At 55.7% G+C, this 24744-nt stretch overlaps 1 protein-coding gene across 2 annotated transcripts in view; it reads right to left on the reverse strand.

The window, feature by feature from the left end:
- The window catches only part of LOC128154200 (carboxyl-terminal PDZ ligand of neuronal nitric oxide synthase protein-like), an 84503-nt gene that overhangs the window by 45939 nt on the left and 13820 nt on the right, over window positions 1–24744 (reverse strand). Inside the window, exons 3-11 of one of the 2 annotated variants that reach the window (XR_008239292.1) lie at window positions 9829–9921; window positions 9069–9127; window positions 7471–7579; window positions 6900–7041; window positions 6356–6516; window positions 4624–4791; window positions 3328–3493; window positions 2352–2709; window positions 1159–1894 (exon numbers count right to left, since the gene is read on the reverse strand). Coding sequence is in view for 1 of the 2 variants with exons in the window: in XM_052814444.1 (XP_052670404.1) it covers window positions 1405–1894; window positions 2352–2709; window positions 3328–3493; window positions 4624–4791; window positions 6356–6516; window positions 6900–7041; window positions 7471–7579; window positions 9069–9127; window positions 9829–9921 (1746 nt within the window). In the remaining variant the exon portion in view is untranslated. Of the gene's footprint in view, window positions 1–698; window positions 1895–2351; window positions 2710–3327; window positions 3494–4623; window positions 4792–6355; window positions 6517–6899; window positions 7042–7470; window positions 7580–9068; window positions 9128–9828; window positions 9922–24744 lie in introns of those variants that run through there. The other variant, XM_052814444.1, reaches the window with a different exon arrangement.

The following is a 24744-nucleotide window of genomic DNA, read 5'->3' on the forward strand; positions in this document are numbered from 1 at the left end:
CTGGGAACAGGCAGCACGGCTGCTCCGAGTCTCCATTTCTGCTTGACACTTCCCCAACTCGACCCTCCAACACTTTCTCAACGCCCTCTCTCAAACAACCGAGGTGGGTGAGCATCTCCTCGGGTCCCTCCCCAAAACCTGCCCGGGCTGAAGGGACACGTGGCACCGCCGAAGCCTCGCCTCGGCCCTTCACCGGGGGCTAGGTTTCTTCCTTAAACCTCAACTCATCCCAGGACACTCACACTTCTGAGACCAAACCATGCCGTAACACCCTAAAATCAACGCGATGGAGCAGCCGCCTGCCTGCAGCCACCAGCAGCTCGGAGAGGCACGGGGGGGGCTCTCCCACCCTGACCCCAAGACATGGGGTGCACCCTCCCTTTGGGGGGGTCACCTGCTGCAGCAGCGGGCTCCCAGGACCAGCCCTGCACCCAATTAGTGGCCTCTGGGGGGTGAGCCCCAGCCCGCGTGGGCAGTGGGTGCTGGGGTGGGGGGAAAAGGCACCTGTGGAGGGAGGCAGTGGTGGCTTTGCTGCGTGGGGACGTGGCGGTGGGGCTGCCGTCCCCAAAAGCAGGGCTGGGCCGGGCGCAGCGTGGTGCTGGTGGACACAGGCTGCCCTGGAGAAACCCGGCCCGTGGGAACCTGGCACCCACCTCGGGGAGCCGGGCAGGGGAACGGCCCCGCTCGCACCGCTGCCGCGGGTGGCAACCGATGAACCGGGTTAGTGACAGCAGCCGGGCGTTCGCAGCCCTGCGCCCTGCTGTGCCCCTGCTCCGGGGCTCCCGTCGTTCAGCTCCCGGGGATGCTTCTGCCGTGGAGCATCCCATGGGGAATACTGGCTGGGTGGGAACCTCCTTGGAGCAAGTCAAACCAGCGCCATCCCTGCCCAGCGCGCCCTGGCCTTCAGCCTGTCTGCCAGCTCTTTGCCCCCCCCGAGCTGCCCAGCGGGCGATGGCACGCACCCTGCCAGGGGCTGGGAAAGGCACCCGTCTGCTGTGGGAAGGATGGGGCTGGCACAGGGCTGCTTGGAGCCGCCCGGCCAGCAGAAGGGATGTAGTGACAAACGTGAAATGTGCCTCTGCCAGGCAGCAGCGGAGAGAGCTGCCCGGAGGCAGGGACCCCGTGCAGCACCCCTGGCTGTGTGAGCAGGGACGGGACGGGAGGACGGGGCAGCGGGAAGGCAGTGTGAGCTGGTGCAGACTGAGGGCAGGGGCTGGCCAGGTCGCATCCTGCGTGGCAGTCCCGTATGTGGCGAGGGGAGCTGCTGCACGGGACAGGGACAGCACAGGGACCTGCCTCCCAGCCTGGGCACAGGGGGTCCCAGCCCCAGCGTGGGCTGGTGGATCAGTGTGGACGGAGATGCTGGGACTGCCTGCCAGCCAGCTGCCACCTACTGCAGTCCCACTAAGAAGGGACCCTGCTGGGCCCCACAGCAGTGTCCAGCTCTGGTTCAAGCAGCTCATCTTCAGAGAAGCTGATGTGCAAGCAGGTGTCATCCGCAGGGGAGAAGGGCAGCGTGCTGTCCGTGGGGCTGGCCAGGGCAGCTAAGTCCTTGGCCAGGGCCTCGCCGGCTGCAGGGTCGCGGATGCCGGCCAGGGGGGACATCTGCCCGCTCTCTCCAGTCCTGTCCTTGCCCAGAGCACGCTGGCAGGTCCCAGCAGGAACGGGCTCTGTGCCGGAGGCAGTGCTCCGTGCAGGAGTCCTTGCCTCAGGGTCCAAGAAGGTGAGCGAGCTGGCAGCAATGCTGGTGAGGCTGGAGACGCTGGGGCTGGGCAAGCTCATATGGGCAGTGCTCTCGGGCTTCACCTCCACTTCCAGGCTCGGGGAGGTCTTGCTTGACCTTTTGCGTAGGATGGGCGGTGGCGGGTTGAGCTTGGGAATGGGCTGCTGCCGCCTGGGAAGCAAAAGCAGAGAGAGGAGGTGATGGGCAAGTACTTACCTGCACGGGGGGCTTGGGCTGGCTGCCCCAGGCTCTCCAAATGACCTTTGCTGGGTCCCATCAGTGCAACCCATCACCTACAAACACCGGAGCTGGGGCGAGGTGTTGTGGCAATGACCGTTTCGCAGCAGGGGGACAGGCACGGGGCAGGCAGCGACCCCGTGGCGAGACAAGGTGGGTTCCTTGCCAGGAACCTAAACCAGTGCCTGGCCCCTGGACTGGCAAGCCCTGGCCCTGAGTTCCCAGAACACAGCCCTTCCTCCCCAGCCCCTGCTGCAGGCTCTGCTGCCGTGAGCCCTCCGAAACGTGGCCTGTGCAGTGGGAGCCCTGCCGGGGCAGCAGTGGGGAGCGGGACGTTCTGCTCGGGGTGTTCCCATTCCAGACGGCGGGAGACGAAGGTGGCACATCCTACCTATCCTCGTCCCCTCTGTCCGTGTCGTCCACCTTCTGCCGGCTGCTCCCGTTGAGCAGAGCGAACTCGCTGACCTCGGAGCCCTCCACGCGCCGGCTGAGCCCGTCCTGCCCCTCCAGCACAGCCAGGCACTCGTCCCCCTCCTTGCTGCCGTAGCGGCGGCCGCCCCTCTCCAGGCTGATGAGGTTGAGGTAGGAGTCCCCGGGGCCCAGGGCTGGCAGCGAGCCGGGGGCCACGGGGCTGCCCAGGATGCTGGCGGGGGTGGAGGTGGAAGGCAGGTGGACGTCCAAGCTGTAGTGGTTCTTCAGGTTCAGGGAGAGGGACTGAGCCAGGGACAGGTTTTGCAAGGAGCGGTCAACTGGCGAGAGAGGGACGAGGGGTGCGTGAAGAGCTGGGGACCTTCAACCCAGCCGCTCCCCTGGACCGCGAGGGCTGCAGAGATGCTCCAAAGCCCCCCAGAGCCTGCTGGGATGGTACTGGGAAATGCCCCAGCTGCTCCCTGTGACTGCGAGGGGTGCAGAGATGGTCTGAAGGGATGGTGCTGGGAGTACCCCAACTGCTTCCCAGGATGCCAAGGGGTGCAGAGATGCTCCAAAGCCCCCTCCCAGAGCCTGGCACGCTGGTGCTGGGAGCATCCCAGCTGCTCCCCGGGACTGCAAGGGATGTAGAGATGCTCCAAAGCCCCCCCCAGAGCCTACTGGCATGGTACTGGGAGCATCCCAATTGCTCCCCATGACTGCAAGGGGTGCGGAGACGCTCCGAAGCCCTCCCACCCGGAGCCTGCCGGGATGGCGCTGGGATCATTCCAGCTGCTCCCTGGGACCGCGAGGGGTGCGGAGATAGTCCAGAGGGATGATGCTGGGGGCACCCCAGCACCCAAACAACCCCAGCCCCGCACCGGGGTGAAGCCGGGGGCGGCGGACCCGCCGCCCCCGGCTTCACCCCGGTGCGGGGCTGGGGGGGGGGCTGTTCTCACCCGGCTGCCGGTGTTGCTCCCGGGCTTCCAGCACCGTCAGCTGCCGCACCAGCAAGGAGACGTGTTGCAGCAGGTCCCGGTTGGTCAAGAGGAGCTGCCGTACCCGGGCCTGGGCTTCGATCCGCGCCGCCGTTTCGGCCGCCAGTTGGTCCTTCAGCAGCTGGACCTGCGTGGGGGGGGGGGGAAGGACACGACGCGGGACACACACGCACCGACCGACACCCCCCCCCCCCCCCCGCGTCCTCGCGATCTCCCGCCATCTCCCGCCATCTCCCGCCATCAGCGGCGCGGCGGGACTCGAGCGCCCCCTGCCGGCCCCGCCGCGGCACCCCCCCGCCGGTGTCTCGTGGGGGTGGGTGTCCCGTCTCGAGCCACGGGGGGGGGGGATAGGAGGGAGAGGGGGTTCCGCTGCTCCCCCCCCCCATAACATGAAATGAGTTGGGGAAGTGCCCAGCCCGGGGGGGGGGGGGGGCGCACCGGGGTCCCCGCTTTGCTGCCGGTTTGGGGGAAAAGGCACGGGGCGGTTGGCTTCTGAAAAATGGGATGAAAAGGGAGCGGGGGGCTCTGGGGGGGTCCCCCGTGACCCTGCTAGAGCGGCCTGGGGGATCTATGTGTGTAGCCAGCTCCATGGCTGGGGGAGCTGAGCCGGGCTGCGAGCTACGCTGCGAGCAATGCTGTAAACAATGCTGTGAGCAATGCTACGAGCAATGCTGCGAGCTACGTTGCAAGCTACGCTGTAAACAATGCCGTCAACAATGCTGTGAGCAATGCTGCAAGCTACGCTGCGAGCAACGCTGCGAGCTACACTGTAAACAATGCTGCGAGCAAGGCTGCGAGCAATGCTGCGAGCTACGCTGCGAGCAATGCTGCGAGCTATACTGTAAACAATGCTGCAAGCAATGCTGCAAGCTACGCTGCGAGCAATGCTGCGAGCTACACTGTAAACAATGCTGCGAGCAAGGCTGCGAGCAATGCTGCGAGCTATACCGTAAACAATGCTGTCAACAATGCTGCGAGCAATGCTGCGAGCTATGCTGCAAGCAATGCTGCGAGCTACGCTACGAGCAATGCTGCGAGCTATACTGTAAACAATGCTGCAAGCTACGCTGCGAGCAATGCTGCAAGCTACACTGTAAACAATGCTGCGAGCAAGGCTGCGAGCAATGCTGCGAGCTCCCCGTACCACTCCCTAACAGCACAGGGCGCCTGCCCCTGCTGCCAGCCCAGCCCGGCCGGAGGCTGGAGCAGGGAGAGGAGAAGGGCTGGTGCCACCCGCGGGGGGGGCAGGACGCGTACCTGGGCCACGGCCACCTGCGTCTGCTGCTGCTGCTGGAGGAGCTGCTGCTGGAGCAGCTGGAGGCAGTGCTGGGAGGCCAGCGGGGTGATGGAGGCCGAGGAGCAGGGGCTGCTCGGGCTGAGCGGCTGCTGGGAGCTGGCCAGGTGGAGGGAACAGTTCTCGGCATCCTGGGCGCAAAGAAACGGGCAGGGTGAGCGGACCGACCGGCTCGGGCTGGGATTCGGATCGTGGTTCCCCACGGCGCTGACCCCAGCGCAGCAGAGCGGCCCCCGCACCCCTGGCACCAAGGGACTTTTGAGGGGCGCAGCCCTGCGCTCGGTGTCAGGCGCTGCACGACTACACCATCCCCAGGACAGCACGTTTCGGGGCGACTCCTGCTCCCAGAGAGCCGGCAGGGCGGCATCGCCTGCGTCTGGCCGTAGCTCCAAACGGGGACAGCAGGTCCCCGGGGAGGAGATGGCAGGGAGTGACCCAAACACCCCACCGCCTTCCCCACGAGGCAGCTTGTTGCCCGAAGCATTCGCCAGTGGCAGCAGCGGTTCAGTGCTAGGGCCATCAGCATTTTAAAAAGCTGCAGGGGTCCCAGCCCTTGGAGATGCTCCGCACGAGAAGGGCAGCGCGCACACGGACTGATTTCAGAGCAGCTCCAGACCCAGCCGTGAGCCCCCCCCGCACCCCAGCGCAGCGCTCAGCCCGGCTCTGCCGGTTCAGCCCAAGGTGGGTGAGCTCGTGGCCCCCTCGCCTGCCTCGGGGACCGTGCGCTGGCCCCGTGCGTGGCTCACCTGGCCCTCCGTAACGCCGGGGGTCTCGGCATGCGGCCCAGAGCCGGGCAGCGAGTGTCCCCCCCGGCAGGCAGCCTCCCACCCTGGCAGCGGGGGTGTTTTGGGACGGTTCCCCTCGCAGCGTGTCCCGCTGGGAGCTGGCCCGTGGCCGCTGCTTTTCGTGCCCCCTGCCCTCCCCTGCTTGGGCAGCTCCAGCACCCAGAAGGAAAGCGCAGGAAAGCCCTGCCTTTCCAGCCACGGAAATGAATCCCATTGAGCGCGTTTCACCGCAGCTGTTTTCAGCCAGGCCCTGCAAGCGATACAATTGTGTGAGATGAAGCGATGCCATTCAGGCCGCCGGGAAGCGCTCACTGAGAAGCTCTGCAGAGCAGCTATTCATTACGGCGAAACCACCGCTCACGCCAAATGTGCCCTGCGTGGCTGCCCTGCCGGGGCTGGGCTCCCCCGGGGATGCTGCTCCCTGGTCCTGGGGGGACGAGGGGAGCTGGGGGTTGCTGCTGGGGGCACAGAAATCCACCCCGTATGGCGGGGAAATGGTTGCCTCGCCAGAGATGCCTCCTCTTAGTTTCCGCCTGTTATGTGGATGCTGCTGCGGGAGGGGGGTCCTGCCTCGCTTCTTTCTAGCGCTGGGCGATCGCTCCAGCAGAGCCCCTCTGTGCTCTGCCCTGCCCGCACTGGTGGGCTCTCCTGCGTTGCATTTGAAGCCCGCTTAGCCATGCGCCGTGGCCCCACTCCCAACTCTCTCCTCTCCCCCTGCCCCAGCACTGGGACACAGCTTAGCTGCGGGTAAACCGACTGCTGAACACCGCGTCCTGCCACAGGGGCTGCAAAAGCAGGGAGCCAGGAGGGGGGGTCTCCATGAAAGCCCCTCCAAATCAAGCTGTGATACAGTGACCCCGAGCAGAGGGACCCCAGCAGCGGCAGGGCACGTGGACTGTCCCCCCATTACCTGGCAGTTCTTATCCTTTGAGGCTTGCCCAGGTTTCAGCGTGCCGAGGTCCCCCCTGCCAGCGGGGAGCTCTCCGGGTCCCCTCTCGGGCACACAGATGCTGTCAGAGTCGATGCCAACCTCGTCCGCATCCGTGATCTTGGAGCCCTTTATCTGGTGAACTTCAAACAAGATGGATAAATAAACCCAAGCTCCCCCCCCCGCCGCAGGATCGCAGCAAGGAGCTGGGGTGGTAGCTCAGGGACGAGGCCAGGACTTGCTTCAAGTCTCGGCGTGCTGCAGAGGGGCAGGAGGAAGGGGCTGGTGCCTGCAGACCCTCAGCCTGCTGGGCAGGGGGGCTCAGCCTCTGCCATCCCGTTGCGCCCAGCACAAGCGGGCAGACGGAGTGGATTCCCCGTGCCCCCCATCCGAAGGGGCCCAAAGCTCTCGCTGCCACTAGAGCTGGCCCACAAAGGACACGTTTCCCCACCCCAAAGCACCCCCGGTGCCGCTGCCGAGGGAGAGGGGGGGGTCTGCCCGCGCCCCGTGGGGAACCACGCGTCACCTTCCAGCGGCTGCTCCTCGGCCGACTTGTCGCTGGCACCGTCCGCCTGCCCGTCGGCGTTCTGCAGGGCGTGCTGCAGGCTCAGCTTGTGGCACACCTCGAAGGCCTGCCCCACCGTGCGCACCACCCGCATCGCCTGGCTCTGCGGAGCAAACCCGCCGCCGCTCAGACCCGCGGCGGCCGCCCCACCGCCGGTGGGAGAACTGGGAGTCTTCCTCCCGCTTCCCGCCCCGGGGGCTGTCCCACGCTGCCATCTTTTTCCCATGCCACCTTTTCTCCACTGCTGTCCACCGCTGGACCTGACACACAGCATCCCCCCCGGTCCCCCGCTCTCGGAGATGAGCTCTTATCTCTGCGTGGGCTGTGCTGCTGGCCCGGGCTGGGCCAGGAGGGGACAGGCACCAGGCATGTTTTTTTGGGGACATCCAGCACCGGCACTGCCTCGGTCTCTCCCCAGGGTTCTGCACCCTCCAACCCAGCGGTCACTTTGGCTCCCGCGAGGGAAGGTGCGAGGTCCCTCGGAGACCTCTCGCCCGGGGGTGACCCAGCCATAGCCCTGGGAGCATCCTACCTTCTTCTTCGATTTGAAGACGTTGCACCTGAAGGAGTTGTTAGCACCATCCCTTGCGATGTAACTGAATATTTTCAGGTCTTGCGAGTCGTGAGACACATAGAAGATTCTAGGTGGGAGAGAGACAAAGGGAATTAAATACCCAGGGGAGTCTCTGCCCCCCAGACAACCTCGGCGGTTCCCGTGTGTCCCCAGGACAGGCTGGCTCACAGCACCCAGGGTTGGAGGAACGAGGCGATGCTGGTGCATGGCTCCTCCTGCAATTTTCAAGGCAGGAGGCGATGGATTTAGAGAGTGGCTTGATGGAAAACCTTCTGGTTTCTGAAGTAGACAAAAGCTTTTTAAAGATGCTGTGGGAAAGCTAAAAAATCTATAGTATTGGAAAGCGTGTGGCTATTTTTAGGCGCAGCAATTAATACCTGCCTGGGCTGCAGCGTGGCACAGCTGCCTGTACAGCGAATGTCCTGCCCGCCTCGGTGCAGCCAGGCCAGGGACCCAGCGCGGGTCCATTCCCAGCAGCAGGCGGGTGGCACAGCACAAAAGGCAGCGTCCCCCGGATGCCTCTCCCAGGGATGCTGAGTGTACGCAGAGGATTTCTGTCTCTCCTATTCAGGCTGACTCTTTCTCCTCCCCGTGCTACAAAACCATTTTTAAAGACCTTTTTATATGTTTGATTTAATTGGGTAAAAATGTGACAAGTGAGTTCAGCTCTGAATAGGGAAGAAACCAAAGGGATTCTCAAAATGTTTTTCTCTTTTACTCTTTTCTGTCATTGGAATTTTTTTGTGTTGAACTTGCAATTGGAGCAATTATTGCTGATGTACCACATCTTGTAATAATCTTTAAAGAATGCCAGAAGTGAGAGAGAGGCACGCATAATGCATCAGCACGTTCTCCGCTCCTTATCTCCTCACCAAGGGCACTGACCCAGAAAACCAATGTTGGTGATCCTAGCCCTGAGGGCTGCGGGCTTTACGCTCATGGTACAATTATTCACTTGGCAGATCTAACAGCCTGGTGCGACCTGTGCTCTTAACTGTATCCGCAGGCTACACACCATCGCTGGGGTTCCCTTCAAGGAAGCCATCCCTGATGGCTCCTGAGGCATCAGGTTTACATGCAATGTAAACCTCTGCGTGGGGCTTGTGGTCTCCAAAATACTCTGAGATCCCATGGCAGGTGCCATGGAAAGCCGATGCCACCTTACCACATCCTGTATGAGTCAATTCCCTGTGAGTACTTACGCCTTAGAGTAAGGCCCTTCTTCAGAAGCACACAGCGAGCCATGCTCTGAAGGAAAACCGCGGGAAGCCTGTCTTCAGGGTCAGAATCAGAGTAATTCAGGTTGAAGACATTTCTGGGGGTCATCTAGTCTAACCCTGTTCAAAGCAGAGCCAGCTTCAAAGCTAGATCAGTCCATCTCACTCTCAAAAATGTATGAAAAGGATTCCCCATCAACGGGAATTTTGCAACCTTGTTAATTTTACACGGTCCTTTGGAAAGCCAGCCTTGGTGGAGGTAACTCAGCAAGCGGGAGGATGGATATGCATCGCTCAGGGCTGATTGGACCTAGCTGGTCTAAATCCCCTGCTGCGTACCTGTACACAGGATCGTGCATCACCACCATCTTACTCTCATCCCAGGTCCACTCCTTTCTCTGTAAGCAGAGGGCAGAAACAAAATTACAGTGGGTCAGGTAAAAATGAAACTCCAACATGCTGATGGGCAGGAGCCCTGGAGAACGGTGCATTTGTCGCAAGTCAAAATCCAGGCTACACTGTGACTATATGAACAATGGCTCTTTCATCGGTATCTTGGATAAAAATAGATTTATTTGATCATTTATTATATCCAGTCATCTGATCATAGCTTTCAGGGCTGAATGTGGTCCCTAAGATTAATTTATAGCATCAAATATGCAGAAGAGTAACACGTTTTGGGGAAGAAGGCTCTGAGCTAGGTCTTAGGAGATCTGGATCCAGCTGCTGGCTTGGCTTGGTGGGAAGCACAGCCTGGGTGAAGACCTGAGGGGTGCTCAGCCCAGGCAGTGCAGAAAAAGCCTACTGGTATTAACAAGAAAAATAAACCGTATTTCCTGAAAGCTTGACATTTTGTGACAGAAAAAAAAATCCTCTTCCCACAGTGTAATTTTCCCACTCTTTTTTCAGCAAGGTTTTGTTATCAGTTTGATGAAAAATGGAGTGTTTTCTCGTGAAAATTCTGGGTGGTTTTTAAGAAAAGGACAGTTTGGGTTAGAAGCGTGACTATCCTGAGTAGTGGTAATATCCAGACATGGTCAAAGCCAACATCCCGGGTGCTCTGGCCCCAAGTGCCCCAGCGGGGCTGGAGAAGTCTCACCTTCTGCTTCTTGCGCAGAATCACCTTCACCCCGTCCACAGACACAATGATGCTCACTTTCTTCTTCTTAATGTTTTTGGCTTTGAATTCATACTGATGGGAAGAAAAACCCAGGTTAGAAGAGAGGTAGTATTGGGGGTGTATGTGGGACAGTATTAGTGCAGTATGAGTCAGTGCTTTACATGAAAATGTTGGGTTTGTGTTTAATCCCAACTGCCGAGGGAAGTAGGAATTTGCTTTATCCTGCTAAGAAAATCCATGTTGGGAAGGACCCGCTGCTGTAGCTGAGACACCGGGCAGGATCCTGGCTTTCTCAGGAGCCAGGAGCGTCCCTCGGGAGAGGACAAGCAGAGCTCGATCCTCTGGACTACATCCAGAGACCGTTAATTCGGATCCAGGAAGAACTTTCCTGATGCATTGGCCATGCCTGGTCCAGCGGGACTCTGCACCAGAGGCTTGACGGGGAGACGGCACTTGCAGCAAACACCAAGCAGTGATTTATGGCATCGCCAGTGCCCTTGTATAGCAGTGCTGCAGTGTGTGGGGAGTATAAAATCACTTATGAATTGCAGGGAGGGCCAGATGGGTGGCAATAATGCAATTATACCTCCGTCATTTGCATAATCACATTAACCTCAGTGGGCTCGGTGTCTCTGGAGAAAAACCCAGCTCCTCACCTGCAGGTGTCTGCAGTCTGAACTCACTTCCATTTGTGTTAAAAATTAAACTGCTGGCTTTTAAATGTTGCTTTTGCTAGCAGCTAGAAGCATGGCAGAGCCCTTCCACTCTGGAGACCTGTATTTACAGCGCTGGTCCTTACTGGCCCCATTTTAGGCACTATTTTCGGCTTCCAAATACAGCATTTTGATACCCCATATTTTTCGCAGTTCCTGTCTGAAATCCAGCTTTCCTGGGCCAGATCCTCAATTTATCTAAACCAGCACGTCCATTACTATCAGTGCAGCTACAGTAACAGCCACCGTGTATCTATTAAAAAATAAATCCTTTGGATTAACTCGATGTACAGTTACCATAGCTGGAAAGCAGAGGTTACAAATCCCCTGCTTTAATAGTCTAATAATGTCAATGGTGCTGTAAGGGAGCTGGGACTTGGCAAAGGGGACATCACAGGGACACCAGTGCCTGCTGGCTCTGCCTGTGCAAGCGGCCGCAGCGAGGCCACGAACGTGAGCGAGCGTGGCTGAAGCCGAGCCTCCCCCTGTGCCTGCTCTGCCCTCGCTCCCCGACGGCTCTTGGCTCTCTCCACATGCTGTTAGTCATGGTCTACCAGAAAACAGGCAATGGATGGGCTCTGGCCATATCTTCCATCAGTTTGTCACATTGGAAGCAGCTTGCAAGCTTTTCCTGCTAAGGTGCCAGGGTGATGCAGCCCCCTCTGCGGCGTCCTGCCCCCCCAAGGACAGCCAGCCACCTCGCTGGCGAGCACTGTGCCACCGAGCCTTCCCATGGAATGCTGCCGGGAACGGGAGCTGCCTCTGCTCCACCACCAGCCTCCACTGTCTCCTGGGATGCCTCTGCCATGTCGCTTTGGAGAATCAACGCAGACTGCGTGACTCCCAGACACGGACGACAAGGCGATGCCAAGCGGCAGAGTGCAGCCTGAAGCCTACCTACGCTGTGTAATTAGACACCTAATTAGAAATCTTATCTCTTTATACAGTCGGCGGAGCTGCAGGTAGCAATTGAGATGTTAAGGGAGTCCAGGCACCTCTTTCAGGAGCCTGAAGTTGAAGGACTCCGTGTGTGGCTCCGTGTCAGCACGGCACCCAAGCACTGCAGAGAAGATACGCGTCTTTCCAGCTCCTCAGCACCCATTGTAAGCCACGCCAGCCTTACAGGCAGAAAATTGGGTGGCTTTCATGTTTATCAGGCTTTTGATGCTGCTCATTGAATTCTTAGCACTCTGCAAGGCTTATGGTATCAGACAGACCCCGGATTAAACCATAGCCTTTTGATCTCCCCATGAATTATTACTCTGAGACGAGCTCTTTAAAAAATCTATCTATAGCACCATTGTGTGTGAAGCCAGAGCTAAATTTGCTATACACGTTTTTTATTTATAGGGAGCAATGAAATGATGGGTGAGGTGTCAAGTGCATCCTGCAGACTGTCGCGGGCCGGGGGGACCTGCAGGAGATGCACATATCTGCGGGGCCGAGGCCAAGCAGCTGGGATCACCAGCCTTGGCACCCGAGAGGGCTTCTCCCACCCTCTGCCCGAGCAGCCCCTCGGTCCCCCGGCCCCCCCAGCCCAGCCTCACTGGGTGCTCCCAGCTCTGCTGGGCTGGAGCTTCCCCCTCCCCTATGTTCAGCCCTGCCAAACTGTTTCTCCTTGTCTGCTTGCATGAATGTCAATAAAACCGGGATAGATTGTTCTACCCGCTAAAGAGCTATTTATCTTTCTTTATACACAAATGGCTGGGAAAATACTAGCCGAGCTTTCCAAGAAAGAGAGCGCAATACAGTGTATTTTCCCCTTGTAGCAACAGGGGTGCAATTACATTCAAACAAGGCTCTTTACTCAAAGGCTTTAAGCAAAGTCCAAGTCTGGATTTTGCAGAGATGCTTTTTCTTTCTCCCTTGGACAGAAAGGAACGATCGGGAGCAGCAGCAGTGCATCTCCAGGTGCTGCCAGGAGTGATGGCAAGTGTCTGTAAACCCAAGGAACCCCAGCCATGTACCACACCTGACTTTGGGACAGGTACGGGTCTTCAGCTCCAAGCAGAGCCGTACAGCCGGTGTGAGCTGCCTGGCACGCTCTGCCCCTGCCACGGGCTGGTGCCGAGCCGTGCTGGGGCGGCTGGGGCTGGGGAGGCACACGGGGTGGGCTGGAGCAAAGCTCCGAGCTTCTCCCCTGCCCCAGCGACACGCACACCCCGCACACGGCGGCTGAAGCAGTTTTGACCCTTGCAATCTGCAGGCAGCACCCTCGGGCTCCGCTCAGGATGCAGCCCTTTGCCACAGCATCGTCAGCGAGGAAGGAGGCCGATGAGTTTGCCTGTCCTGCTCGCTCCGTGCGGCTCATGGCTGCCGCTGCCTCCTCACCAGAGCCCCTGCAAACAGCCAACGCGCGCTCCCCATGGGCAGAATTAGCTTGGCCTGAAAACAATGAAAACCACTGGGCCCCAAAATTCTTTCTAAAGGGTGAAAACCCTCAAGCAGCAGGAGCCGTAGGATGGCCCGGCCCTGACCGGCTGCTCAGCACGCAGAGCGGTAACGCCAGCTGGGTGAGAGCACCGTGCTCCCGAGAGCAGGGCTGGGCGAAAGCCGCGCGAGCCCATGCCGCACCGGCTTGGATTGGACTCTCTCTCCATCTCAACGCGTAAGAGGCAGATGGGATACAGCTTCAGTCACCTAATTGCTTCCTATCAAGCAGGAATCGGTATTTTAATTAACTGTGATTTATATAAGGACAAAAAAGCACATGAAAAAATGCACTCCAAGACAGCAGACTTTATCTCTTCTAAAAATGTTCATGCGTAAACCAACATACACCTGAGCACGAGACTCCTGGCTAACCTGGCACTGGTGTCAGAAAGCAAAGTCACTGATTATTTTTTTTTCTTACTATTGAATAGATGTGATATTTTTTCCAAATTTGTCAAGGTTACCAACAAATCCAAACCCACACAGCAGTGTTCATCTTCTCTGCTGCCTTCCGAGATTCAATCGTTATTCTCTTGCTGCTTGTGCTATCCTATGGGGGAAAGCTTTCTGGATGTTAAAGGATCTGGAGTTGCCCTTACAAGCGGCGATTCAGCAGGCAAGCCTGGCAGCTTTCTTAGCCATGGAGAAAAGATGGGACATTTTATAAAAAAATGCAGGTCAACAAAGGGCAATGCATCTCATTTAATTTAGCAACTTCATTAATTCTATTTCTGATGTGTCTGACCTGGAATACTTTCCATTTCTGCTTTTAAATCCCTGTGTTCGAGTCCTTGCCTTTCATACAGTCCCACACACTGTTGGCATGTAATATTAACTTACCCAAGAGCTAAAGACTGTATGACTAGAAATGTTAATGGCGCCGTGTAATGCATATTTCATCTGATAATTCCACCCAAGCAGATATAAATTACACATGCAGTTACCAGCTTCCATCTGCTGATGAAAGAGATGGGCTAATGCACGTTGGAAATCATATGCAGTTTCCAGCACTAAGAACAACTTGCATGAATAGAGTTATTCAAAGAAGCAATTCTTAATGTGATTAATTACTGAAGGTATCAGGGCCCTCATTATGCAAATGAAAACTGTCATAAAATAGAGAGTTTGCAAGTCTTAGAGGCAGTCTCTGTTTCCAAAAAATGCATCTTTCCCATTAACAAAGAGCAGAAGGGCCAGACTTGAGAGTGCCAGCAGAGCCAGGGCACGCTCCCAGCCATGGTTCAAATGGTGTTTGCTGCGGTGCAGCCCAAGTTGAATTAAGGGAAATTAAGGCAGAGGCTCTCCAGGTTTTTGAAACAGGAGTACATCAGTGCTTCCAATTGCTGCCGGGTAAGGACTTTGTTTGCGTGCCCAAAGGAAGATGCCACAGGCTTGGAAATGGACGACTTCTTCCCGCAGCTGTAAATTCTCCAGCCAGCCCTTAGCCTGCTGTCCTGCCCCCAGCCTCCCCTCGCCCCATCCCGGCCTGGCAGGCTGCAGGATGTATGTGTCCATAAACAACCCCACAACAATAAGCAGTCACAGCCCCTTCCCACACCTCGCCTGCCAGACGGACACAGGGAGCATGGCAATGAGGAGGTGGCAATCCGCTCGGCTCTGCCCCCCGACAGACCGGCTCCGGGCAGCGTCACCCCGGCAGGACCCACCGGTCCCTGCTCCTGCTCCCAGGCTGGCACACGGCTGCATCCCAGCGGCGTGGGTGGCATCCTTCCCTCCCGCCGCGGTACGCAACCTCTGATACCATATGAGCGCCATTTTAGCAGTTCAAGCCGTGATGAAGCCAAGTATTTCAAGTTCAGGAATGTAACTAATTTCAAAGCAAACTGACCCGCACGGCATGAGGACACGGCGTTATATCTCGACTGCTGTTTGAACTACTGATAGCTGGAGTGCTGCCGCTTGGAACTGATGTTACAGAAAGCTCCTGAGCTCTTCTCCCAGCAAGCGCAGCTTAGCCGAGCGCTGCGTGCCGCCTCGGAGCTGACAATCGAGCAGTGTCAGTTCCCATACCCTTTGGACCGCAGGCTGCGGTCCAGCCTCCAATCCCCCCCTCCGGGAGTCACCACGGCCCCTTCTGCATCACATCACACCTTCCCGCGACAGCCCTGCCAGGCAGCGGCGTTTTCACCGGTCAGCCACAGCCATTCCCTCAAGGCCTCCGGCTGGAAACCGCTGGGTTATGGCCTTTCCTTTGTTCGTCTTGGGAAGCATGTGCCTGTCTGAATCCTATGAACTCCCAGTGCCCGGCGGCGGGGCGCACGTGAATGCCGTCGGGCATAGTCTGGGTCTGGGCTGCAGTAACTGGGCAACACGGACATAAAAGCGACGCAGGAAGTGGTGGAGTCCAGGAGTGCACCTCCTGCCCGGTGGAAAAATGAGAATTTATGATCCTTGGAAACATAAAACTGTTCAGTGGAAAGCAGAAACCAAAGGGGGAGTACAATAGGCAAGGAGAATGCTGGCAACATACCCGAAGTCTTTTTTTCTCATTTAAATTAGCTCCTTCCACCATCCAACAAATTCTCTGTAGATACCGCAGCCCACTCCCCACGCAGCGAGCTGAAGAGGGCCGAGGAGCTATCGCGGCCCCGCTGGATTTCTGGCAGTCCCTGAAGGGGCAGCAAGGAAATGTGACCACAGTTCATCACACAGGATTTATTTATTTACTCCTAGTTCTGTGCTTTGGCAGCAGTGTTGCTGCCTGCAGAGCCCGGCAGGACTCGGACTCTTCCAATGATGCAGGACAGCGTTTGCAGGTTTGTGCTCCAGCCCTGGAGTTGGGGCTGGGGTGCCGGGATGTGGCTTCAGCCCATCTGTGGGGAGCAGCTCTCTGTGCAAGCTTCTGTGCCGGACCTTGGGTCAGGGCCCACCTGTGGCTGCAGGCTTCGGCGATGCCCTTCTCCCCTTTTCTAATTCTTCTCGGGAGCTGGCTGGTCAAGGGCTGAGTTGGCACATTTGAGTGTAACCCTCTCCGTCCCCTTCTTAATGTGACTGGCATTGTGCCCTTGTCCCTCTTAGCACCATCCGTGGGGTTCAGGACCCTGGTGATCACCCACCAGAAGGTCCCACCACACTCTCCTCCCCAGGACTCCTGTGCATTGGTCCTTTCCTGCCCAGCAGTTCATGCAGATCCCCCCCCAGGAGAGGTGGGCAGCAGGAGCAGGGTCCCCGGCACAGCATGCTGTCCCTGGGGAGCTCCATACATTCTTTCCCGAGGATTCCACCCAAACCACAGGCTCAGTCTCCACACAACCCACCTGGCAATGCTGATGTCCCTGGCCACAGCCTGAGCTGCAGACACCTGCTTACAGACTAAGCTTTGATTAGTCTTGGCAAGAAAAGCACCACGGGATGGACTAGCCACAGATGATTTATTGATAGGGTTGCTGCAGCCGGCCTGGAGCTGGTGCCCTGTGCTCGGCGGATCTGCAGATGCTGCTCAGGTGCAGGAGCTGGAGACAACTTGTTGCATAGCTGTGAGGAAAGGATTAACAGGAAAATCCAGTCTTTGTGCTCAAAATCTCCCCAGAAGACGACATCTAAGGTACACAAAATCATCTGCTTCCCAACACTGGCTTGGTCAGGCAGATGGGTAACTGCTTTCAGAGCTGGGAAGTGGAAGCAGAAGTACTTGTAAGGTTGGCCAAGGGGCAGGGGATGGGCTCCAGGATTATGGAGTCCCAGCACTTGGCTCTAGCTGGAGGACAGCCCCCCTGCTCCAAAGCCTCCCACCAAGCCCAGCTGCCTTGCTGGGACCATCTCTCAGTGAGCTGTGCTGACACCTCTGGCTCTTCTCGCTTTGGCCACTTCACAGTGACCAGTTGTGAAGAGGCGTTAATGGTCCTGACCAGCCTCACCTGGGGTCTTCACCCACACCCCCACCCATGGGCACAGGGGCTCCATTTAAGCTCAGATCTGGGCCCACAACCCCTTCCTGAGCTCCGGTGTAGGAGCGTTGGTCTCCAGCTCAGCCACAGCCATGCCTGGCCGTGGACCTGCTGACTCCAACTTAAAGACTGACTTCCCAGCTTGGCCTTAGATCTGTCTCATCAGCATGGACCTGCCCGATGATCTGGACTCTTAGTTGAACCTGGCTACTACCCAGGGTCTGCTCTGCTCACCTTGCTCAGGTATGACTGGATGGGGCCCCAGCTGGTGATGCCCTTACTCTGCCGGCCATATTATTGTGGTTGGCTTCCAGCTCCTCCTCACCGAGGGAGCAAAGCCACTCCTGCTGCTCCCTGGCCCCTCACGGCTGCCTTGGTGCAAGGAGATACACAAGCACCTCGCTAATGAGGGGTCTGTTTGCCAAACCCTTCACTAATGCCTGAACTTGGTGGTCAGCCCCTCACTGCAACTACAGCTGTGGATTGAGGGGGAGGAGGGATGAAAGGCACTGGAGGAAATTGCAAAAACCTGAATTAAGCTAAGAAAATATGTGCATTTCTGGAGTCTCCTGTTTGGCATTGTCAGCACTATTTTAATTGGTCTAATCTGCAGGTCTTCTTGGACCTGTGCCCCACAACCCCTCAGCCAGCATAAGGGCCCTCCAGCCGTGTTTAGCCAGTTCCCGGCTTAGCTCACAACTGCAGCTCCAAAAGGAGCTTCTTGAAAGTTGCCTCTAAATGGAAAAGGGCATGCAAGCTTGGCCCAGTCCTCTTTGTCCTGGCTCTGGCTGTGCTTCACCTCTCTACAGAGATGCAGGTGTTTTCTGTCTGTCTTTAGGGGACAGAGGTTTCTGGAAGAGGCAACACCAGGAATGCTGGGCATGCCTGCCCAGGCTGCCTCCTGCTAACTCCTGCTTTGGCTTTGGAGATGCTCTGGAGTGATGTGTGTGAGTGAAGCTACAACAGTGCTTAGGGTCTAAGAGGAAAAAAATAATCCCTTAGGAAGCAGTACCAGGTGCCACTCTCCCGTCAGGGTTTTGGAAGCCGCAGGGAAGCAGTTTGTGGATAATGGGAGAGCAACCTGTGGATCCAGACTCTCTGGACATTCCTTCCCCAGAACAGCCTTAGGGCTCTGCTTGTATTGAAATAAAGCACTGACAGGTTGCTTCAGCCCAAACAGCTTGTGTGCCCTCTGTGTCCCCTTGCAGACACCCTGCCTGGTATCATTCCAGACTTTTCCTGCCTGTCACCTTGGTGGAGTGAGGGCTCATGAAGAGACTGAGGTAAACAAGCCTCCAAGTACTGTTTAGGGAAAACTGTTCCTTTCAGGAAAGGAGCTGTATGGCTCAGCAAAACATACCTGACAACTTTCTGCTTTCATAAATATTCAAAACCAGCCACACTGGGAGTTGACTAATCTGAAGACCTTTCCTGAACAGAGCTTTACATGCTTCAAATTTTCATGGATGTGAATCCTGAGCTGTAGCTTTTTTTCTGAGGTGGGCAGACATTAGCCAGAGTCCCAACATGGGAAACTGAGGCTGGCTTATTCATCAAGAGTTCACCTGGCAAGTCAAGGCAGAGCAGAGAGCTGAAATTGGGACTCTCCAGCACCCACTCAGTGAGGATTACGCATTGCCACTGCACGGCATGTATGAACTTGTGATCCCCAGTGGGGCTGCAGTCCCCGTGGCCACCCAGCAATAGCCTCCAGAGCAGCTCAGGACCCTGTAGTCTTGAGCCATGCTCTCTCTGACTTTGAGAGCCTATTTACAGCATAGATGGATTTGGAGAGAAACCCTAAACTGCTCCTTAGTGTGAGGATGGAGAAATGCAAGCAGGCATCCACTTACATCAGTAGGAACTGAGGTCTGCTCCTCTGCAGCAAGGTGCCCAGAGCAGGTAAGGATCTGCCTGATGCCCCCCTGCTCGAGAGGGCTGGGATCCATCGGTGGTACCAGACGGCCCGAGAAACACGGATTTCTAGGAGGGCTGCCCTAACTGCCAACAGAGAGGGGGTTGCTGCGGGTTGTGCTTCAGTTTGGTCATTAAACCTTGAAGAACCTTCTCCCACCCCTTTGCTCGGGAGAGAAGCTGCTGGGGCCTGGAAGGGCGGCCAGTGGTGCTGCCTGACGGGCAGGCAGGGGGATGTGAGGATGCTGCCTCTGGCTGCAGCAGCTGGAGGTTGCTCATATAAGGGGGAGGCACGGCAAAGAGCTGCCTTTTATCCAGGTCTCCTTTGCCTTCCAAGAGAATCCTGCTTTCTGAGGCCCTGCAAAGCATTCAGATGAGCATGTTAATACAGGCCTTGCTCTTCATCCCCCTTCTTCCCATCTTCAACAGATCTTATCTTTGGGAGGTCTCACACTGTTGGAGTCTCAGGCAGCCTTTAAGGATAGCTTGACCTTTCCACCTAAAGGTGAGGCGGTGATGGCAAAGGACATGGCTAGATTTTAGATGTTCCTCCGAGCCAGTCAGAAGGATGCGGAGCAAAGAGTGGTCCGAGTTACACCCATGGGGGAGAGCAGAACTCTTGCAGGTGATGGGAGCTGGTGGGGAGACCAGCCCTGGCACTGGCTCTTTAATTAGTATTGTCCACCTCTGAAAACAGGCAGACTGTTCTGGAACAAAGCTTCTTTGCCTGCTTTTAAAAAAGGGTGGGATAAAAGCAGCCTTTTCATGGCCTCCTCCCTGTTAAAGAGATACTGTGATACTGCTGAGCTCCATCCCAAGAGGCACAAGCAGCCTCGCAGCCCAGCGCAAGGTGACATCATCTGGCCTTTGGTGCCTCTCTGACAAAAGCCCCATTGTGTGACTGTCACTTCCAGGAACCCCCTGCTGTCCCCAGGTTTAATAGGGAGCTTTCTCACACACAGCCCTTCAGTCCTTGTCTTGACAGGGCAGGCCAACCACAGCTCCCAGGGAAGCTGGGTTTTATTTTCCTTCCTACCTCTATTCACTTTGCAGGAGAAAACAAATTACCTTTTCCGTCCGCAGTGCTTTGGATGATTAATTAGTTTCAGTAATGAAGTAGTGCCTTGGGACCCCACCCCAATGGAGTCTCATGTACCAGGCACTGAGTGCACATGAGCATGAAAATGGTCCCTACCTCAAAGAGATGCTAGGTTACTGCAGATAAAAAGTGCTAATTTCATTAGAAGCAGGTCAGATTCACCTGAAATAACCCTTAGAAGTGAAACTGCAATTATACACTGTGATACCTTCAAGTAATTCTGTATTTCCCTATAAACATCAGTGTCAAGAGGCCCTGCAGAGAAGGTCCTGGTTTTGTACACATGATGTTTCATATCCTAGTTGCCCTCCAGTCTGGTATGTAGGACAAGAGGCAAGTTAGGAGATTGAATTTTTTTAAACCCTGTTCATCAATGTTCAAACAACAAAGCTCAAAGAGCAGGAGCCAGGACTCTGCGGCAGGCTCAGAGCTCCATGAAAAAGCCTTGGACCCCCTACATGGCTGTGGGAAGGTAACCGAGTATTTTGTCTGTTGGTTTCTCATCCACAAAGCAAGGATGTTCATTTTCTACTTCACTCATTCAGTTGTTCTGGTTACAGCCAGTCTCCTGCTAAGTGACAGCTACCCAGCACCTAGCCAGCAGGGCCAGGCCACCAGATACTGCTCGTACAAAGAGCAGGGAGCAACTGAGGATTTCTGCTGCTCACTCCAAAATCCCTATTGTATGTTCGGTCCCTTCCCACCCCTCCCTGTGAGCCTGACAGGCCGCTAATGCAGCGGCACACCAGCGAGCTGTATGAGCCTGGCAGCAGGGGAGATGGTCCTTCCCTGCTTCTTGGTATTATGGCTAAGCTGTGCAGAAAGGGAAAAGAGGAGCTGATGCCCTCACTGAAGCAGGAGGGGGAGACGGGACAGGGGTGATTAACAGGACTGCTTTGCTCTCCCTCTCTCTCTGGGAGCTGGTGTTTATTGCTTGTTTGGAGAGAGAATAAAAATTGAAAGCCAATTTTTAGTTCTGTAGCTCTTCACAGGAGCGTTTGTGACAGCTGTTCTTCAGGGAGCAGAGCACCCGTTCAGACCGTGAGCGGTCTATGGACACGGGAGCCGGGCAGGACCCACCACGGTGTGGCTGTGCGGGTGGAGGGAGCTGCAGTGCGTGGGGTGGGGGCTTCGGGGGTGCTTAACAAGGGCTCTGGCAAGGGCTCACACTGGCACAGCACAGAGATGGGGAGAAATCCTAATGCCGCTGCCATGCTGAGGCTCTGACAAAGGGAGGTGCAAGGATTTCAGGCCTCTAAATAATGCAACACTTCCCTCTGCATTTATGTAACGATGCTATTTTAGTGTAGGTAGCCCAAGCGAAGGAGGACAGCAAAAAGGACAGCTAGAGAGGCAGGCTGGGTGAGCCATGCTCTGCATGTGGGGATGGAGAGGAAGCATCAGTGCTCCTGAGGCTCAGTACCGGCAGGTGAGGTTAAGAGGTAGAAGCCAGGGGAGAGAAGGCCCGCGTGTTCAAACTGGTAGCTAAGTCAACCCAGCCCCTGCTCCCCAGAAGGCCAGGTGTGACCTCCTGTGGTTCTCCACTTCCAGCACCCGTGCTGCTCTGCAGCTAGGAGAAACCATGTGGCTTCAGCCTCCTCAAAGTCTCTGCGACTTCAGGATGCAGGGGAGAGTGATGCTGAGCATGTCCACGCAGGGTGGATACTTATCCAAAAGAGAAGGAGGAATCTAGTTTGCTCTTGAGAATCTGGAGAAGCTACATCTGCATGACTAACACCTGCTTTTGGTAAATGTTGCAGGGAGGGACCATCTCCTGGCTTCTAAACTTGCTATCGCACACCATATGCATCTTGGGTGCTGTCCTCCAGCTCTGCGTCTTGTGGTTTCTCTGAGCCACCTACTAGGGAAATTAGCATTTTCTGTGCATATCTACAGCAGAGGTAGGAAGCTGGACTTGGCACCTCTATCTTTGAGCAAGCAGAATTCAAGCCAGAATGAAGACTTGATCTCCATTTGCATTCAGAAACAGCACTTGATTACAAACTAGACCAGAATGAAAATGGGAGGGATGCTGAGCTGCCTAGCGTGCTGTTATGTGCAGACCAGGTTTCATGCCTCGTTTGCTAGGTGCAATCAGGCTTCGTTCTCTTTCATGGCAGAGAGCTCTTTGTTAGCTCAAGCCCTGGGTGCAGCTGAACCTTTCTCCTTCTCAATGCCAGCAACTTTCATGAACAGCCTTTCTAGGTACTGGTCTGAGTCAGGGACTGAAATAATCTGCTTTATTCCCAGGCAAGGAGACTTTTTCTGTGTAGCTGTTAATATGATCGATCTGCAACAGTTCCACTTGAGAAAACATTTCTTACAGAAAGCCCAGTGACTTATAGTCGGACTCCAAGAGCTGCACAGAAAGGATGTGTCTGCATCGGAGAGCACCAACAGTACAGCAATTCCAGCCAGGAACAGGCCATTGAGCTTGGAGGGGATCAGTCACTGAAGGGCCACAGGGACTGTGTGTGTAAGGTCTATTAGTAAAGACTTGGCGTGCAGTACTGAAAGATCCTGCCTCCTTAGTGAAATCTGCAGAGTCAGGTCCGATGTTTAGATGCAGCTATTAAGAGGGATTTTCTAAAGCACACAATTCCTAATTCCTATTGACTTCAGAAGGAATGTTGGTTGTTCTAAGCAACACGCAGGGCACAAATGTCTTTTGAAATCTGCTCAAGAGCTCTTGTAGTGTGTGCATTTCTGGAAGACAGAAGGGAGCTCGCCCCTTGTCGGGAATGAGTGATTTAGATCACTTAAACAATCACACCCCTCTCCTGCCAGGCTGCCCCTGGGCAGGCGTGACTCGCACCCAGGTATCACCCAGATGTGAAGACCTGAGCAGAGCCAGGCACAGCATGGCTGGCATGCTGATTCTTGCCAAATGGTCCTTAGTTAGAAATTATTGAATGCTAATAAAATTGCCAGTAGACTGTGGTAACTCTTCTCTGTGGCAATCCCTAAATCTAAAGGAAGGTCTCTGGGTTCTCCTCAAATTGTCCATAAAATCTTACTCAAATTTGGAAACAAGACTGTTACTATAAGAGAAAGAAAACTGAACGCTAATTGTGTCATTTCCAAACTCCGGAATATTAAGCAGTTCAAGGACTCTGTTAGCCTCAGGGGAGCTACTGAGGTTAGTGAATCATGATGAGATAAACAGCCTGGGTTTAGATAGTGGGAATTATGGATAAAGAGGGTTTTATGGTATCAGTATTTATTGTTACAGAGGTCTTGTCATCAAAACTGTACCACAGCATCAGAGCCAAGTGCCAAGGCAGAGGCAAGCAGCCTGGGCTGGGCTTTCTGGCTCTTGAACAAGAGTCTACTGGATGATTTGTTTGTCAGTCGTTTGCAGGCTTGTGGTGCTGGACAGCGTGCGTGCCCAGGTCTCCTGGAGGCATGCCAGGGTCCTCAGCTGGGTATGCAGCTACTTCACAGACAGGTGAGTAAAGATGAAGAACTTGTTACAGCCAGCCACAAAAGCAGCTACAAAGAGTGGGAACCTGCCTGGGTGTGCCCTGTTTGCACTGCAAATACAGCTATGACATGGTGGTGTCCCCCTGCTCAGCAGTGACCGGCAGCCGCCCTTGGAGCTGATGCTCGGTTCCACTTTACTGATGCCTGCTCTGCTCCCCAGTGCCGTTCCCAGTGTCCCTGGGCTAGCACTGGTGTCAGCAGCTAGGTGTGAAGCTGTGGACATTAATGTGTCCTGTGCTGCTTGCATACAGGTCAATGATTAACCACAACCAGTGTTCCCTGCCCCAGCTCACAGCTTCTCCTGCCCTGGGCTTGCATGCAAGGAAGCAAGACAAGCAGGAGACCAGCATTGCCCTGGGGAGGCAACAACATGAAAAGAAGAAAATGTACCTGGGCTGGAAGTTTAGGCCCCATAATCATTAATGGCAGGAGCACAGGCTGCAGCAGGACTGAACTGGTCCGTGATGGCTCAGGATCACTGAACCTTAGCGCTTCATGAACCGCATATGGCTTTGTGGTAGGTCCAGGGCACTCGGAGGCAGCAGGTGTTGATGGCAGACACCAGCATTTGGGCCGGTTCTACCAAAGGATCCACGTGCCTGAAGAGTAACTGTGTGCCTTACACCCTCCTGGAGCCACCTGTAAATGCCTAGTCCTCCATCACACTGCATCTAGTCTTAACATGTCCCACTGCTCTCCTTCCTGTGACAAAAATAATTTCTTTTTAGAATGAAAACCCTGGAGCTCAGAGGGTTTGGTGGGATTCCTAGGAGTATGCTGGACCTGGCTGTGCAGGCAGCAGGGTGATTCGGGGCCCTGTCCTGCAATGCTCTCTGCAATGCAAGGGGCCGCATCCTCCCCTCCGGCAGACCCACCGTGCGGCAGTATCTGCAGCAGCAGAGTGACAGAAGGATGGAGGAAGGGGGAAGTGACTCGGGTGTCCTGAAAACAGTCAGGCGGTTGCCAATTAGTCCGAACAACCCATCTGGCCCAGGGAAAGGCCACTTAGAGAATGTCTAATCACTGCTGCAGGAAAAGAAAGAAAACCATTCTGTAATGCCTTTGAAAAATCCCTGCTCCCTCATCAAAGTATCCTTCCCTCCAGGGACCTGTTCAAGATTTTATTCTGTAGATTTATCATAGAGTTATTTGGTCAAAACATAAAGTAGCTTATCAAAGTATTATGTTAAGTAGCCCTGATTCTGTTTGCCTTCAGGCCTCATTTAGTACAGAGCAAAAGCAGAATGAAAAAAAGCAAATGTAGAACCAAGCTATTGTTAGCAAATCTTATTTTACTGGGCAGAATTTTGCTTTGTGGTCATGGTCCCTCAGGGTCTCCTCTCCT

Source organism: Harpia harpyja, chromosome 19 (assembly GCF_026419915.1).
Source record: "Harpia harpyja isolate bHarHar1 chromosome 19, bHarHar1 primary haplotype, whole genome shotgun sequence".
Taxonomy (NCBI): Eukaryota; Metazoa; Chordata; class Aves; order Accipitriformes; family Accipitridae; genus Harpia; species Harpia harpyja.